Source organism: Gymnoscopelus braueri (genome assembly GCF_963280865.1).
Source record: "Gymnoscopelus braueri genome assembly, chromosome: 13".
NCBI lineage: Eukaryota > Metazoa > Chordata > Actinopteri > Myctophiformes > Myctophidae > Gymnoscopelus > Gymnoscopelus braueri.
The window spans coordinates 33,011,787-33,031,553 of NC_137615.1; the positions used below are offsets into that span (position 1 = coordinate 33,011,787).

Consider the following 19,767-nt stretch of genomic DNA (forward strand, 5'->3'; position numbering starts at 1 on the left):
CAAATGTTTTGCCCATCTCCCTTTGTGGTTTCCTCCATTTTGTGTTTTGTTGCTCTTTCGTCGTTTCTCTCCATTCTCTTCACTGCTTCAGCATACGATATTCCCTTTTTTTCTCTAATCCTCTTCACATTTCCTTCCTTTATCCTTCTAGGACACTTTGATGCCCCTACATAATGATTTCCCTTGCAATGTATGCACTCTGGTTCTTTCTCTTGTAAGCTACAGGACTCATTACAGTTCACTTCCCCACATCTCCCACACTTTCTGACTCCTCTACAGACAGCCGCAGCATGCCCATATTCCTGGCAGCAAAAACATCTGAGGGGACCCCTCTCATATGGCCTGACCCTATATGTGACATATTCAGCATATATTCTTTCAGGGAGTTCTCCATGAAAATGTATACACACTGATTGACTGGGCTCCTTTTCTCCTTCTCTGAATCGATTCATTCGTGTGGCTTTCTTAACTCCGTCAATATCTAGGAATGGCTCCAGATCCATTGTCAGTGGCACCCCTGTTATCACTCCTACTCTGTTAGATTTTTCTCCCAGGTCGAAACATATCACCCTGTGACCATCGTACTTCTTGATGTTCATCATCGCGTTTAACATCTGTCTCTCTGACCTACATTCAACCACTACAATGCCGCTTCTAGCAATCCTGATCGATTTAACCTCTCCAATACTTTTCCCAACAAACTTTCCCACGCTGTGTTGGTCCGTGAATATCCCGTCCACTTTAGAAACTGTTTTTATTCCTACCACATACGTTTCTTCACGACTTCCATCACTTGCCGAGCTATTTCCGTTTTCCTTAGCCCTTTTCCTTTTATTTTCGTTTCCCCTTGAATCCTCATCCATTTGAATTTCGCCCTGCCTGTTCTCAACGCTCTCCGTCATCTCCTCTTCGTCACTACTCCAGGGTTTCCGCTCCGCCATTTTTCCTCTCCCCCGGCTAACCAAATACACACAGCTGCTGCTGACAGCTATTAAGTAGGAGGCCTTCTTCAGTGATTGGACCAGCTCCTGATTGACGGTCTCCTCCCAGCCAGGTCTTCTCCCATGCAGGTCCTGAGCTGAATGCATGAGTCAGTGGACTACCAGAACTGTGCAATACATAAAATACTATAAAAAAGAACCCTCACATGTAACAGGTACTTTAAATACATTTTGATGCCAATACTTTTGTATTTACTCAAGTAAATTTTGAATTATGGACATTTACTTGTAACAGAGTATTTCTATATTGCAGTATTGGTACTTTTACTTAAGTAAAGAATTTGAGTACTTTTTCCACCACTGCCATTCGAAAATAGATCATTATCAGCTTTTTAAAATGTATTTAGAAAACACAAGCTCTTTTCCAATGGGGGGGGGGGGGCACAAATATATACATTTGGGGGTCCTCGACCTAAACTGTTTGAGAAGCCCTGTTATAAAGAGAGTGGAGGAGGGATGAGGAGAGAGGCCAGGCTAAACCATTCATTTCCCCCGGAGGCAAACAAACCACAACTCTACGAGTGCGGACAGACACACGTAGTTTGTCATCTTTGGCCCGGGCCTTTCCTCTGTTCATTCTCACTGCAGCATCCTTCCGCCTTTGCATTCAGTCAGTGTCCACTCTACTACTGTCTATTACTGCAAGGAGACACACTGGCAGGCTACAGATCTGACTCCCGGTGCACCGCCGGCTTGCATTAATACATGTTAATGAACGCTAATGGTGATGAATGCCCCTCTGAAGCTGTAGCAGCAAATCTTTCACTTCACCGCTATACTCCCCAGATCGCTTCTGCCCCTTCCTCCCATGGTGGGGGGTTCTGTCGCCACGCAACAAGTGGTGGAAACAAAACAAAAAAAACATCAGATCTACAAAAGGAATTTTCTCAACCATATTTTATGGCGGATATAGCAGTCAGTTTCTCAATGTATGCCTTGAGTGACACTATAGTTGTAGGTGGTTATGGTGCCAATTAAATAACCCATTAGAGCTTGACGTTACCTCGCTTAACCCAAGACCTGGAAGGCATCTGTGTCATTATTTTGATTTGAGCTAAAAAGCATTATTTTACACTTTGGCTTTTCAAAAATAGCAGATATACAAGCTCATAGCGTGGCACCGAGTGCTATTTTTTTTTTTAATCGTGAGAATGTGTGCAAATCTTTGAATATATACATGAACAACATGAACATTTGTAACTCAAATCTTAACTTAACTACAAACACATTAACATGCCCACATGCTTAACTGCATGGCTTACAGTACTGTAAGTGTTACGACCCCTTTTTGTGGTCTAGGGGAAAACAGGGCATATACATAGACATATACAGGCTACTATATATGTCTATGAAATTAATACCAAGGACCCCAACGGAAACAAGTCTGCAAGGACTTTTTGGGTCGGACCTTTTAGACAAAAGTATTATAAATGTAACTGTGTTGTTTTACATTCCTTTTGCCTAATAAAAATGTCAATCAATCAATCAAACACATGATAACTTACAGTAAATGAGCACAAACAACTAAAGAAAATGGCACATTTATTGACAATAAGGAAGTTAAGGTTACAGAAACTGAATAGAAAATGTAAAGAACGGAAGCATAAGACAGGGTGGCCCAGGGCCAAAACAACAAATCAAAGACCACACTAAATAATACATAAACTAATCTACACCAAGTCAAATGAGAATACACTATTGTCTCCCTCCCCTACCAGAAGCTTCCCAATAATAATACACTTTATTTGTATAGCACCTTTCATGACATGAAATGCAGCTCAAAGTGCTTCACAGAGCAAGAATAAAGCACAAGTGCTTTAACCACGCCATATAAATCTGCATAAGCGTGAACATAATCTACATGATGGCAGGTAATCCAACTTGTCGGCATGCAGTGTTCATGCCTTCAACTGTCATAATGTAAAGTTTCTTTGAACCCAGGTGCAAACACGGAGACAGACAGGATGCAGTTATAGAATATAGGTTTATTCAGATACTGAGTGGAGCAGTGGTGGATCAGGTCAGGTCAGGTCACAGCAGTGATAGCAGAGGCAGACTTCCAGGTTTCAGGTGGTCACCGCAAGCTGCAGGAGAGAAAGGTAAGTATTCAGAATACACGCTGAGAATGTTGCTAGCCCAGGTGGAAACAGAGACTGACGATCTGGCAGAGCATGAAGCGTTGACCTATAGGCTTTATAGACTTCCTGATTAGTCGCCTCCGCCTCCTCCTGTCTTGCACCCCTGTCTCCACTCCTATAATTAGATGAGAGAACTAGAAAGATCATGATCCAAGGAATCTATGGAATGTTCCTTTTTGACTCAACGACTTATGGTTGTAGAGTCACCTAACTCACAAACTAGGAGCTGCTGTACCACACACAACAGGCTGACTCAGACCTCCTTCGCACTATGCCATAGAATGACTTTTAGAGCAATTTATTAACCCATTAAGAGCTGGGGCGATTCTTAAAAATGTTTTCTAATCAGATCTGAAGCAGATCTACAAGCTCATTGCACGGCACTCGCTAATGAGCTATGAGCTTGTATATCTGCTATTTTTGAATAGCCAAAGAAATCTAAAGTGACACAGATGCGTTCCAAGTCTTAATGGGTTAAAGGCCTGGATCCCAGGACAGATGCATGCCGACCGCAATTTGACAGCTATTGTGGGAAATATGACAGTTGAATGTGAAAAATAGCATATAAAACCAATAAGACAATTTATTAGTCGAAGCAAATAAGCTTACAGTACAGGCTAAAATTCATCGAATAATACATACATTATTCATTTTATTGGGCACATAGTGCAATACCGCTGTCAAAACCTTTCTGTATGGGCTGGCTTTATTTACCTTTGTTGTCTAGAAGACGGAACATCCCAGGATCACCCCAATCCATCATCTCAGTGCTCTTTGTTTCATAAGTCTTTGATATTATCACACTGAGTTTCTTACAACTGTTCATTACATGGCTTGGTTGAATGCTTGATTCTGATTGGTTAATTACGGCATTTGGCGGTCTGATGAACAGACCAGCGCTATGGGCGTGGGTCTAATCCAGTGCATCAAAGTGGGGTCCGTGGACCCCAGGGGTCCTTCAGGGGGTTCCAGGGGGTCCCCAGCAAAATTGGTTCAGATATCATCAAAATCAGTTTAACCACCTCAACCCTATTTTATACTTCGGCTATTCAAAAATAGCCAATCTACAAGCTCACAACGCATCATAAAAGTGTTTTGGTAAATGTTGGCTTGGGTCAAAAAACTTGCACATTTGTTAAGAATAATGAATTGCTTTCAGTTAACTAGATGAAAAATGCCATGCCTCGGATTATGGTGCCATTTAAGATTTAGTAGCCCATAGTTTATGCCCATAATAAATTGAAAGCTTTGAATGACTGATGACTGATGTTCATGCTTTCACAATTTAGAAAAAAACAGGAATCCATCAGCTGAAATACATTTATTGAATATCGGGGTGGGGGGGGGGACATTCGTCTAAAATAGCCGATCCACAAGCTCACAACGTGTCGCAAAGAGATCTGGTGTAGACTGAAGAAAGCGGTGAAAGTACAGTTGTAACTCAAGTCTGGTTCTTTAAGACTATAGAGGGCCTAACCACTTAAACCCCATATGGTTGAGCGGAGTCCCTCAGCCTCAGGGCTCTGTACTAGTGTATTTTCTGTTTAGTCACGCTGCGACACATTGTGAGCTTGTCGATCTACTATTTTCTGCAAAAGCTTTCCCCACAATATGGAGGCTGGGAGTTAAGTGGTTAGGAAGTGAGCTAATTCTTTCCCGTCATGGAGCTATAACACCTCACACCTGCTCTGCTAGGGCCAATGGTGGAAAGAAACTAAGTACATTTACTCAATGTCAGGGACCGAGTTGGTCGGAAGGAGAGGCACAGGGAAACTGTGTTGGTTTAAACAGATAACAAAAATAAATGTACTCAAAATAAATGAATCAAACTAAATAACTAAACAGAAACTGGACTGATCAACGCAATTGAACTGAAAACTGAACCAACTTAAACAACACATGAGGTGGACATATAAGTTAGTTACTAGTTACTTTGCAGATTTATATTAGGCCTATTTTTTTCCAAAACATACATTAACTAGTCATGTCCTATTTTATTATTCAAAAAATAGCAGAGCTACATGTTCACAACACGTCGCTTATAGATCACATTGGTACTGTAAGTTGATGCCAGTACTTTTACTCAACTAAATTGTATACAGGCTTTTTACTTGTAACAGAGTAGTTTTATATTGTGGTATTGCGACTTTTACTTAAAGGGTTAGTTCAGATTTTTTGAGTATTTTCTGTAGGAAATACTTACCATTAATGTAGTGGTTGCAAAGGTATTAATTGATTGCCTGAGTCCCGTGGTCAGAGTTATGGTCCGGTTCCGATGAATATGAAGTAGTTCCGGTAGATTAGTAGATTTGGTGGGGGCCATTTTTTGTGTCATATATTTTGTGCGTGAGTAGGCTGCCGCGGCGCAGTGATTCTGGACACAAACATTAGTACCATGTGACAGAGGGGTCGAAATTGAACGAAACCTGCTCTATATGGTAGAAATAGGTCAACAATACAAATGACGCTAGTTTTTTTAATGTATTTATTTTTAATGAGCGGCCCCCACCAAATCTACTAATCTACCGGAACTACTTCATATTTATCAGAACCGGACCATAACTCTGACCACGGGACTCGGGCAAACAATTAATACCTTTGCAACCACTACATTAATGGTAAGTATTTCCTACAGAAAATACTCAAAAAATCTGAACTAACCCTTTAAGTAAAAAATCGAACTAGGAGTATAAAAAGAACACACACCACAGATGAGCCACAGGAAATTAATTAGCACAAATGCTCTTCTTGCACCTTCTCATTACCATTGTCCCTGGGGTTTTTGGAGAGACAAATGTGGCAAGTACACAGTATGTGACATTGTGTGTAAACACAACAAAATATTCAAAACGGTTTCCCATTTAGCTTAACTGCTACTTTTTGAACACTGGACTAAAAAAGAAGACCTTTCTGTTAAACATTGCTGTGCCTCAGTGGTTTCAAAGACAAGCCTTTCACTTTGTCTTCTGGGGCTGTCCTTAAGCTAGAGAGTACTGTACACTTTACACTTTTCAGTGGTTTTAATTGCCTCAGCTCTTGAGCGTGTGTATTTAACATTTAGATTTTTTTGCAATTAGATTTTCTATCCTCTGAGGGTGCAGCCACATGAAACTTTAATTCTGCCTCTGCGGGTGGATTCTGCCAATGTTTCTTTTTTGCTGAAAATGGCATCGAAAGGCAACAAACTGCTCCGTTTCCTGCTCCGTTTCCATTGAATAAACATTGGCAGAATCCGCCCGCATAGGCAGAATTAAAGTTCGGTGTGGCCGCACCGTTACTCGTCAATCTCTGCACTCATTGTAAGCCATGACAGGTTAGCTTCAAAAGGTCAAGCTGAGTTGCATTAGTATGGAGGACAGATTTAGGATGATTGCATATCGTCAGTGTCCAGCCGGGACCAGCTAACTCCTTTTTCAGTTTTCTTTTTTTTTTTCATAAATCAACGCTATTGAACCCCCTCTACATCTGTGTAATTTTTTTTTAAATAATAACATATGAAAAGTATTAAAAAGCGCCTCTGACGAAAACTCCTAACTCCATTGGACCCTCAAACTGTCCGTCAAAAACAAACAACTCCCCCCTCCTCTCAGGCTCTCGAGAAGCTCTGCTCTGTATGAGGCAGACAGGGAGAAGATTTTTCAATGCTTTTGGGAGAACATAAACTGGGAAGAGAAGAGAATGTATGTGCAAGGTTTGATAGATGTCACCCCAGTAAAGAGGAGAAGGGTGTCTTCACAAAGGTCATCTGCTCGTGTTTTCTTTTTAAATGTTAATGGACAGAGAATGAGTGTGTGCAGGAGTTTGTTTCAAACATCTCCAAGAGCTCAAGGAGATCATGCCAAAAGACTTTCACAGCTTTTATGACAATCTAAAGCACTAAGAAACACCCACCACACACACGCAACACACAACACACAACAGTGTGATAATAAAATGGTATATGGTAGGTAAATTCAACTGTGGTTGTTATTGTTAGTGCAGTAGGCTACAGATTTGATAGGCTAAAGATTCTATTTTTCATGAATGTATTTTGTATTTATATGCCATTTTTTTATTGTTGGTGTGCCATGATCGCTTTTGTTAAATACATGATTGAGTATTGAGGCAGAATTGTTTGTTGCACTCAACTGTAGAAGAACAACAGTGGTAACAGTTAGATCCATGGTTGTTTACAATGCATGTTAAAATAAAAGTTGTTTAAGTACAGAATTCAGCTTGATCTATAGTATATGAGGATGGCGCTCACCATAAATAGCTGATCTCCAAGCTCACAATGCGTTGTGATGTGTTGTGAGCTTTGAGATCCATTGCCAGCTGTTCTTATCAATGATGGACAAAACCTCCTAACTCCACTTGCACTGGATTTGGGTAAAGTGGTGATAATATAATGACACATGCAAGTATCTGATAATATATAAAGTCACAATACCAAGTTTGATGAGGCAGTATTGCTTTGTTTTAAAAATATAAGGTTTTCTTCATTTTCTGAAAATTTTATATTTTGTTTTTCATTTCCTGAACAATTACCATTTTGGATTTAGCTGGTTCCGGCCGAACAGCAGAGATATATGAGTTTCCTCGAGCTACAGAAATGTCATTGTATTATCGTGTCCATGTTATCAGTATATTCCCCATACTGATATGTATTACCGGCTTTCAGGTTCACTACTATGCCAATGCCCGTACCTTTGTAAGTCGTTTAAACCACATCGGGTGAACTCGGGTGAACATTGCAGAAAGCACCTTTAATCTAAATTCAAACCTTTGGCAAAACGTGGGGAAGATCACACTGCTCATGTGGATTAAAAAGTAGAAATAAGTTAAGTAGTTCTCAAGTTAACTGAAGTGTCCACTCTGATAATTAACGCCATGGACCCCTGTTTGATACGATATTGTTTATTCTCTGGAACCCAATAGGCCTATACACTGAAAAATCATTAACACTCTCAGAATTACAGACTCGTAACTATCAATAATTTAGCTGGGTACCCCCTGGGACCTACTCAAGGACCCCTGACCCCACATTGAGAACCAGTGCTCTAATAATCTACATTCTTCTATTGCAAAAACAAGGGAGGAATCCGCTGTGGTTCTGTAGAGATGTTGCTGTATTTTAGCATTGCAAACATTTCTCCTGTTGATATTGATTAGAAGCTCATTGTGGAGAGAATTGAGCAATCTTTCACACTGACATTTTTCTGCAAACACAATTATGGGCTCCGGAGAAACAGAAATCACAGATGCTTTCGATATAATGGGAATTGGGAAGGAGATTCGTTTTGACTGGGTTTTATGGAGTTTTAAGTCTGGGTTTCACTGGGTGGTATATGACTAATGAATCTAAAGGATGATTACGTCTACATCTCTTTTTGCTACAGTTTTTGCAGTGGTGGACGGTAACAAAGTACATTTACTTGAGTACTGTACTTAAGTAAATTGTTTGAGAATGTGTATCTATTGTATGTTGAGTATTTGTGTTTTTCAACAGTTTTTTGTTCACTCCACTACATTTAAGGACCGTCCCAAGAGCTCGCCAAACTGATTCTGCGTCACTCTAAAATATAATCTGAACCGTCCATCATCAAAGCAAAGCTCTTGGACCAGTCGCCAGTAATCCCCTTCTTGTTTCCTATTTCGTAGAGTCTCATGAACCCTTTCATTTTTTTTAGCTTGTTGCTGTTGCATCTCCCCTTCCAATGAAACAAGGGCAAGTGCCCTCCGCCTGTCCATTATAGACACTACACCTGAGATCTAGTTTGATAAAGAAAGCCACCTAATAAAGTTGGATCAAGTCTCAACGTAACCGGGCTACAGACAAAGCGATTGCTAGTCTACGGACTACGGGGAGGGAGGGGCTTGAAAGCGAGTGACGGATGCCGAGGTGCGTCAGTGGTTGCCTGGCAACGTCAAGACAGAAGGCGGCGCGGCCATACGGGGAGGGCCCTGAAAGTGAGTCACAGGTGCGTCACTGGTTATTGGGACAGAAGGCGTTGCAAGCTACTCCGTTTTTTAGAATGCGCTAGCTGCAAAAAACAGTCGGCCGCGCACAGCCTGAGTTTATCAGCCGGCAGCCATAGTTTGGTGTGACAGCGCCCTTAGGGTGCAGCCATTTGCAGAAACCCGCAAATGGCTGCACTTTAATTCTACCTGCCAATGCTTTTCAATGGAAGCGGTGTGACCGCACCCTTAAGGACTATTTCAAATATAGTGAAAATTAAAGTCTGGAAAATTAAGTCTGGAAATTCTTAGAATCTTTGGTGGGGAAATGTCTAAATTTCAATAAAGCAATGCATTGATATTAAAAAGAAAATGTGCATTGCAATTTGTACTTTGGAATACTTAAAGGGATACTTCACTTTCGGGTCAGGGAAACATTTAAAAAATATATTAAAAATAAATGAAAAAAGTAATGGAAAATTCATGGCCCCCTCACGCATTAGAGTGTCCTACTAATGTGTGAGGGGGCCTTTATTTTGCCATAACTTCTTTCATTTTTTTTAAATATATTTTTTTAATGTTTATTTTATGTGAAAGTGAAATATCCCTTTAAGTCTTTTTCAAAGCAAGTACTCCAGTACTTTACAAGTACTTGACAGAGCAACTTTCACTTGGAGTTCAGTTTTTGCTCAGGAGTATCGACTCACCCACTATGTGACTACAATTCTGCCAATGCTTTTCAATGGGAACTGAGCGTTTTTTGTTTTTTTTGCAGATATTCGCAAATGGCAACCAACCGCTCCGTTCCCATTGAAAAGCATTGGCAGAATCCGCCCACATAGGTAACATTCCAGTTCGGTGTAACCACATGTGAATGTGAATGTGAACAATGAATGAAAATTACATCTGCATCTCTTTTTGCTGCAGCATTTGGTAGTGTGAGGCAAAGCGAATGGGCAGAGAGATAGATTGCTTTTATTTTCACCATAACACGCTGCCAGTGGCATTTGGCTACCAAATAATATTCTTGAATAAAAGATGAGCCTAGGCTGGATCCCTCGCTCGTGGTGGTTTCAATTGCTCTAAGCCAGGTTTATCTCTGCTCTAAGTCTAAACCCTGTTGTTCTACAGGGCTGGCCCTTGGCCCCCGAGGGCCAGATTGCAACTTAGCATATCGTCTCTGTCGGGTAGAAACCTTGTATGTTCAAAACTATTAATTTGTCTGCATTTGTGATGTTTTTAATGTTGTTCGTTATATCTATTGCACTTTATAATTAAAATGGTATTGTTTTTATATGCTGTGGTCACGTTGTGATCAGGGCGTCCTTGAAAAAGAGAGCTTGCTCTTCCCTGAATAAATAAAGGTCAATAAAAAAAGATTTGAGTTAAAAAATTATGTTTAAAAAAATATATGTATTCATTCAAAGATTTGCACAAATGTTCAAGATTTTTCAAAAATAGCAAGCTCTCAGTGCCATGCTATGAGCTTGTAGATCTGCTATTTTTGAATAGCCAAAGTATAAAATTATGGTTATAGCTCAAATCTAAAATTACACAGATGTGTTCCCGGATTGAATGGGCTAACAGGGATGCAGAGGATGGTAAAAAAAAAGGAAAAAAAGACTGTAAGCTGAGACAGGAAGCAGAGATATATGAAGGGCAGTGATGGGAGATTTCAGAATTGGACAGAGAGAAAGAACGAGGGGGGGATTAAGAGGAGAGACATTTTCCTGAATGCCATAAAGAGGTTGTCACTTACAATGTTTTGCATGGGTTTCAAAGTGAGATGACTTCAGACGTAACAGCAGTTACTGTATGATTATGAGGGACTACACTGATTTGGAGAGTGGGATTATGCTTGTGGCAGTGAGATAAGAGATCGAGATCGTTTTCCGATTAATTATCGGTATTTCATGTTTTGTTTTGTTTCATTCAATTAAACGGGCAACGGGTAGCCTAAGTAAGTCTTATAAGGGCCCCCAATATAAATCAGGTCATTTATCACGTGAGGATAGCAAACATACAGTAGCAAGATGTCCAAATGACAACGTTTGGTTTAGCATTCGTTGAGCCATATGGTGCAGCACTGGTGATTCATAAAGGGCTGTTAATCGCTCCACCTTTATTCATATGAGGCCTGCTATTATGGGCCCACTGTGGGACGCATAAAGGCAATGTTAATTAACATGTCTGTCTGTTCATTCATGCATATTATTGCGCCCCCTCGTATCTAGTCTTTTGCTTTTACACAAAGACATATATGACAGTCTGTATGTCTGTCATTATCTGAGTCATAGTGTCGGGGGCTTTGTCAGATTAGATGTTGTACCCGTCTGTCTGTGTCACAGTCACAGACTTTGCCTGTCTTGTCTAGGTCTTGTATTTCTATGTTATGTTCCTGTTCTAGTTGTCTTGGTTCTATGTTCATGTATTCCCCACCTGTTTCTCATAATCAGTCCTCATGTGTACGATAGTCTTGTTCCCCAGTCAGTCCTTGTCGGGTCATTGTTCTGTGTCACGTCATGTTCAGTGATGTATCATGTTAGTTTGTGATTGTGATGTAATCTCTGTTATTTTGTATTGAATCCACAATTCAATGAGTTTTGAACTCTGCCTGTCTTGCTGTCCTGCATTTTTGTGCAGGAGATCAAGGAGATATCTGTATCTGTCTGTCTACCTGTGTCCCTTTTATGCCCATATTTGGAGATCCCTGATGCCATCAATATATGCCCATATATTGGCATGCCCATATATGGACATATCAGTTGGATCGGCTGTTCTGGACAACCGTATCGGGTTTGTTTATGGTTATGTTGTTGGTTGATGGTTATGGTTGACTTGCAGGTTTTACCGAAGCCTGTTGCTTTTGGTTCTTCCTCACGGAAGAAGTGGTTTGGGCTGCCAACCCTCTCCACCCCGGGTCGCCGTCTCTCCGGCCGTCCTCTGTCTCTCCAGATGTCACCACACTCTTTGTGTATATACTGTATACGTAAACGCAAATCACAGTACTGGTCAGCGCTGGCAGTAAGCCAGAAGTACCCTTTTCCACATAATGTTTTATACTTTTTTAAATATTTAAAGTGTAAAGTTATATTTTTTTATTAAAAAGTTAATTCTGTATTCTGAGTATATAGACTGGTCTCCTCGTCTCTCCAGATCTTTAATAAACAGAAAATATATTTTCAGGTGCGTTGCCAATAATAGCCAATCAGGCGAGAGTGCCCATTTATCAGCTTTATTGTGTTCCAGTTCCAATTTTGTCTGCTTGCTTATTTGTGTCATCACTTCCAATGTCACTTGTTTATCCTGTATTCTGTATGAGTCCTCTCTTCTCCTGAGAGCGAACACCTTTTGAGAGCACAGCTTCTGCTACTACTACAGATTTTGTCCAAAAGTCATCAACCCGGCCTGGCGAAGACCTGTGCTAGTGTGCTTGTTAGACCCTGTCTTGTTTATATTTATATTAGTTTGCTGTCTATTTAACTTAGGGCACATTCTCCTGCAATGAAAGGATGATAGAAGAGCTCTGTTCCCCAGCGTTGAGATGACAAGGGTTGACATCTGGAAATAATCAGTCTCTATTAAGTCACCCATGAGGGGATCGTTGCTAACAGCTGATTGATGTCTAATTACAAGTTATGGTTCATTAACAGCAAATGTCACGTGTAGAGAGACATTCAGAGGCAATCAGTTGAATTCAGGGAGAAAATTTATCCTGCTGTGGTTCTTTTGGAGTTCTTGAGGGAGAATTAAAGTCCTAGTCACGATGAGTGAAGGTTGCCAGGTTGGGGGTCATGCTAACAGCAGTTCTCTGTCACTGAGGTGGTGCTTCAGAACTCTTCTGCCTGATTTATACTTGGTTGTGTGCCATGTTACGCACTAAAAATTGTAATTCTACAAGCTTGTAGATTGGTATAGATGACCCTTTCCACTAACCTTCATGTTAATAGTTTTGTTTTACATGGGAAGCTTTGTGTTGTCTGTGAGTGGAAGCCATTTTAGATTTGACGGTCAAGAGTATCCATATGTTTTTGAGCCTAACGCCACTCAATCAGAAAGCCCATACTGATTCATCATTTCACATTTCACATTTGTCAAATGCATAGTATGAAAAAGATGAACTCATAATCTCCACATCTCCAGCCATATTCTCAACACACTGAGCCACAAAGACTGAAGTAAAAGTGTACTTGATCTCAAGAGACCTTGAGGAAACCTTGAGGAAATGGAAACCTGTGTTCCAATCGATCCAATATAGTTATTATTTAATCACAAGCTGTTCATATTTTTCATTGGTTCAATATTTATAAAACCCACACACTTAACCAGTTTCACTTTGAAAATGTCTCAAAAATAGCTGATCTACAAGCATTTGTGTGACACTGTGTTATGATGATGTAAAGTTGGCTGACAACAACGATAAACTGTTTATAACTTATTATTTTCTATTTTGCAGACAACACAAAGCTCCCAATGTAACACAAAACCATTAACATGAAGGTTAGTGGACAGGGTCATCTATACATCTAGTTGTTTGCCGATCTGTGCCGAAGTTTGTAGAAAGTGTATGTTTGTCTCCTCCAATAAAACAGGAATGACTGCAGAGACACTTGCATGAACAGAGAATGATTTGGTGCACCTCACCATTGTGCCATTGTGCCCCATAATACCAGCTGTTGGACAGGGCTGCCAACCTTTCAGAAAACCATGGAGTGAGATGTGGAAAATGATGTTTGCGGTTGCCATGACTATTTACTACCATTTCCCTATAGTTTCATAACTTCTAATCCATAACCCAACCCAGCGGTTCCCAACCTTTCTGTGGATCAGCGCCCACTCGAAAGCAATTTGAGCAATTAACACAGCAGCCAAATGGCCAGATGGGTGGTATTTTCAGAACATGTTTATTTTAATGAGCAATCAATCGATTGTGTTCCACCTTGGATAAATGGAACTATGCCAAGGCTTTGTGGGGCTTTCAACCACACACCTCTTGAGGGAGGCATGCAGGAATATTCTCATTCCTCAAGAAATACATAAATAAATTCATACCATGACTTCAATATTAATGTTATATTATCGATAAACTCAATATCCTCATGGCCCACACGTGGGCCCCCGGTCCACAGGTTGGGAATCATTGCCCCAATCATAAAGAAAACGAAAAAAATAGAAATACATTTCTGGCCACCAAGATCCATTGACCTGGTGGCCAACTGCCGCAACCTCAGTCTTTGCAACAATGTGAACAGGATGGAGTGAGTGAGCGAGCGAGTGAGGCAGACATGCCAGCGTTACACAGATTATGAAAACAAATGTTTTAAGAGCTACCTGTACCGGCACAGTCACCCCCTCTTGTTGTTATCAAAAATGATCAATAATTAAGTATGAAAACAAGCCTTGCCATTTCGACCCACTGACTGTCCATCCATGATGACCTATACATTTCCGACCACACCCGTACCTGCTGTGTGTGTGTGTGTGTGTGTGTGAACTTGTGGACCATGCAACATTCCCTTAGAGATGTGGACCCGTGGGAGCTGACTGGGCAGAAGCATGGATGAATCCTGTGTTTTACATTAGACGGGCCAGAGAGGTAGAGAGGGCCTAAGGGGAAGTGTGAAGGAGGGGCTAGTTAGTGGGAAAGGCTGAGGTTAGGGTGACACATTATTACACCCTCACTCCAGTGGGTTATATGGTTAGAGTTTGATTGGTATGTGGACGATTAGCTTTGTCAGTGATATATGGTCACTATTATGCAATTAGAGATAACTGAGTGTTATTGCACCCTAGACAGCAACAGCATTCCTCTACTATTACAGCACTGTAGAGAGTTACACAGTATATGCACACGCACATGCACTTACATCCGCACACAAACTCTCACACACGCACGCACGCGTGCACACACACACACACACACACACACACACACACACACACACACACACACACACACACACACACACACACACACACACACACACACACACACACACACACACACACACACACACACACACACACACACGTTCCCTGTCCCATCTCTTGCTATCGATGGGACCCTAGGCTGGAGGTGACTCTGGTTAACACTGCCAAGTCATCAACAGATGCACTTACGAGAGATCTGTCGCAGCTCTGAAGCTGTGGTGCTGAAGCAAAACACAAGTGATCCCTAAATGTGTCCAAGAAATCCAATGCAGACTTAAAAATCACTGTGAAGACAATAATTATGCATTGTGCTGAGATGAGGGATATTATTTTGGCACAGATCTCTGTCCCTGTTGATGAGGTACTTATTTACAGTAGATAGATGGATGGATGGAGTGTTGTTGTTGTCACAAAGCCAGCCATGGTCGTCATGATGAAGGTCAACTGCGGTGGATGAGATGCCATATCACACTGTTTCTCAACATTGGGTCTGGGGACTACCAGGGCTCCAAATTGGACCCTACGGGTCCATTTGGTTACATGTGTACATTCTCAGAGTTAAATGAACACTGAGAATCTGACAGTGTAGATTGGGGTCCCAAAAATACACGGTTCCACTCAGAGTTACTGAAAAAAATATGCTGTGTTCCAATGGATCCAATGTAGTTTAATCACAAGCTCTTTTAAATACTTTTCTTCGGTTCAATATTTATAAAACCCACAGACAGACTAAGAGAAATAAAATAGGGAAAATAGACAAATTAAATTGAAATTTGGCAACACTCTGGTGGTATGATGAAATAGGGCATACATTTTTGAAAAAACATAACAAGTTGAGATAATGAGATACAGTTGCCCGATAGCAACACTTTCTTGTTTACTCTCTCTCTCTCTCTCTCTCTCTCTCTCTCTCTCTCTCTCTCTCTCTCTCTCTCTCTCTCTCTCTCTCTCTCTCTCTCTCTTTCTCTCTCTCATTGATTCTCTGGCAGTGTCCTTTTCCCCCATCTCCTTGCCCTCCCGGCAATTTCTCCTCAACCCTATCACCTGTCTGCAGTCTTATCTCCTCACCTTCACCTCTTCTTTCATTCCTGTTCATCTTCTAAATGCCTGTGTCACTTTCACCCTCTGTCCCTTCATATTATTGAATTTAATGTCCCCACACGAACCAGTCAAGTCCAGTCTTCTTTTTCCCATCCATTCTTTGAGTTCTGCATATTTCATCTTTGCTTACAATGTACTTTATTATCCCCGCCAGGCCGGAACGGCCGAAGGCGAAGGATTATGTTTTCGCTCCTGTGAGTCATTCCGTCCGTCCGTCTAGCCGTCTGTCTGTCTGATTGTCTGTGAACAGCTCATCTGGGACACCGCTGGACCGATCGGCGCGACACTTTGTAGGCCTACGCACGCTCCCAGTTGGGCACGGAAGAACCTCTGCCAAATTCCTCACATATTCTAATCTTTTCTAATAAAACCTCCTCCTCTCCATTCTGTGTTTGCTGTGTTGTCTCCAGGCATGGCTGACTGAGATCCATGAATACGCTCAGCAGGATGTGGTGCTGATGCTGCTGGCCAACAAGGCAAGGCATTATGGGAAATGTCTGTGATTTGGGGACGCAGACTCAATGAAAGCACAAACATAGAGTATCTGTAGGAGACAGGTGACAAAACAGTGTCACACACTTCACCTGAATACCCTTCATATCTCTACACAGCATTATCCTCACAGTTAAATTACTGTGTCGCTCTCAGTTGATTACAGATGACTTGAAAATGCCAACTGCATACTTAAAGTTTCATAAGCCCCTAATTAACATGCTAATACCTTAATCCATGACACATTAAATATTCAGCATGCTTATCAGTCCTTAACATTAGAGCAGATTTAGGAGCATTAACCCATTAAGAGCGGGAAGGGAACGCATCTGTGTCGTTTTAAGATTTCTTTGGCTATTAAAAAAATAGCAGATCTACACGCTCATAGCGCGGCACTCGGTGCCGCGCTACGAGCTTGTAGATCTGCTATTTTTGAATAGCCAAAGAAATCTAAAGTGACACATGCGTTCCCGGTCTTAATGGGTTAATAACAATGTCAAGTCAGGACAAATGACATTGTAACATTAACGTTGGTGTACGCGGATGAATGTGTGTTCCCTTCTCCTCAGGCCGATGCCACGCATGAGAGGGCCGTGAAGAGAGAGGATGGCGAGAGGCTCGCCAAGGTATGAGCCATGAGTACTGAGCCATTTTCAGAGCTCTAGCTGCAATGTTATGAAACAAACTAGGGTTTTGGGGTTTTGGCATAGACTCTGTACCTATAACTATAATTAGAATTATGACTACAACTAACCATAACTATATCATTCACCACTGTTGTCGTTATAGTTGTTGTGTGAGCTCTGCCTTCCGCTTGAGTTATAATGTTTTTTTTTAAGTATATCTTGATAGGGTTAGTTTACAGGGCTATATTGTGTGTTATAGAACTTTGTGTGGACGGCCCATTAGGGACTGTAGGTTAACAATACAAACTGTTCTGCTGCCATTGCAGTGCAAGTGTTATTTGGCCACTGTCAGCACAGGGCCATGACTAATTTTGTGCCACTTACCATGCTTCAATCTCTCTGGGGACCCCCCACCCTGACAAGCACTTGGAATTGTAAGAGTTAAGGCAGGTACACATTGCAGGACCTTAAAGTGCTCGGGGGGTTATCTGATCGTTAAGCATTACACACTGCAGGAGTTTATTTCTTGAAATCGGCTGTCATAATATCGTTGTGGTCTTCACAACAGGATTGATCCCCGACAAGGGCTGACACACTGTAGGATAGTTCACTAGGATGCTATCTCCAGAGTCAGACCCAATACATACATTTGAGTTTATTCCAATTCATTTTAATCGACGTATCCCGTGATATGCCTCTCTCCCTCTCCCTCTCCCCCCTCTCTCGCTCTCTCTCTCTCTCTCCCCCTCTCCCTCTCTCGCAGTCAAGTGCGCAGAAGCCGTCAGTGACAGCGTTGCCATGTCCGCTTATTATAAGCGACTTTGGGCTTGTTTTTCTGTAGAGTTGCTTGTAAATATTGGTTGTTGCGGGGTGCATTTTTTGGGCTTATTTGTGTAGTTGCTTATTTGGCCTTGTTTCCTAATGTTGTTTAAACCAGTGGTTTAAACAACACATAATATGTATTTGTCCGCAGACCCCCCTTCTGTAAATATGTTGTGCCATCACTGACCCCATACAAGATTTGTGTGGATTTGGAAAATATTCCACAATTTTCTCAAGATTTTTATTTGAAAATAGCTGCGACGCGTTGTGAGCTTGTAGATCGGCTATTTTCAAATATCCAATGTATTTGTAAATAGGTTTAAAGTGCTCAAGTGGCCTTTTCTTGGGCTTGTTTTCATAGACCTGGTTGCTTATTTCTCTCGCAACATCTGGCAACGCTGTTCATAACAGCGTGCACATGCTGCGTGCACACTCACACACACACACACACACACACACACACACACACACAGAGCTCGCTCTTGCTCTCACTCTCTGTCTGTCTGTCTGTCTGTCTGTCTCTCTCTCTCTCTCTCTCTCTCTCTCTCTCTGTACAATTCCTCTAAAATAAACAGCCCACCACCAGGCTTGCTCACTCTCTCATTTTGTTTTATAATGTTAACTTAATACAGGACTGGACGGTAATATTGCGGTAGGGACTGTTTGTTGTGGTCAGATCCAGCGACGCTCCCCTGGCCACGGTGGCTGTAATGTGCTCTCATTGGCTGTAGCGTGGATCTCCTCGCAGACCCTTTCATAATGTATGATACTGTCCGATCTCCTGTCTGGGACAGAGCTGAATATCTAACATGGTAGTTATCTGAAAACGGTCGGAAAGCCGTCGCAGAGCGGATAATCGCGGCCACATCGTCTCGCGAAACCTTTCACACAGAGCGAGCATTATCTCGCAGATCAAAGGCCGATCTGCGTCAGATCGGGAGGTTTTGTCGGCGAGCGCCAAAAAATGTCGGCGACAGCAATCTCGGACCCAATCTCCTGCAGTGTGTACGGGCCCTTAAGGCATTCAATTTTGTTGGACTCTGTTCCACAAATACATATTGTGAAAATAGCAGATCTACAAGCTCTGCTATTAGATCGGCTATTTGCTTGTAGATCGGCTATTATCAAAATCATTTGGGGACCCCCCAACCCACAGGTTGAGAACCACTGCCATATGCGACCACAGGGGAAACAATGCATTCCATTTTTCACGCGTTTTCCAAAGAGATTCATATGACTGAAGGGGGTTTTCTGTGAGCACGAACAGATTATGGATATTACACAGGGCAGCAGAAAGTCTATTCCTTCCACCCTGTCAAAATCGCTATTTGATTTTGTACGTCTTAATACTATTACCATTGATTTAATGCCTTTCCAGGAATATGCACCGTTGGCAAAAGTAGTCGTAGATAAATGTGAATCCCAAAGGCCATACATCTCAGATGTTTGGCCGGGCTGGAGATAACAGGGTTTTTGACATCGTTCTGTGTGGAACCTGAGTTTTAAGAGCTTTCACGGGGATGTACCGTACGGTACGCCGCTGCCATCTGTCCCAGTCCATTTCTTAGTCGTAGACTCACAGATAAATCTCAGTGCAAAGCATAAATGCAATCAGCAGAGCAGGGTAGACGTTTCTTTTACCTTTATTCCTCGCCGGCTGTTGTCACATAACTCAATATACGCAACCCATATAGTGCATAGCCGAGCATCCCCCCCCCC

General features: G+C 41.7%; 1 protein-coding gene across 1 annotated transcript in view; it reads left to right on the forward strand.

The window, feature by feature from the left end:
* The window catches only part of LOC308098483 (ras-related protein Rab-26-like), a gene marked incomplete at both ends in the record, with an annotated part of 128,279 nt that overhangs the window by 106,391 nt on the left and 2,121 nt on the right, over positions 1 to 19,767 (forward strand). Inside the window, 2 exons of the mRNA XM_080446863.1 lie at positions 16,519 to 16,584; positions 17,170 to 17,226. Coding sequence (XP_080302989.1) covers positions 16,519 to 16,584; positions 17,170 to 17,226 — 123 coding nt within the window. The remainder of the gene's footprint in view (positions 1 to 16,518; positions 16,585 to 17,169; positions 17,227 to 19,767) is intronic.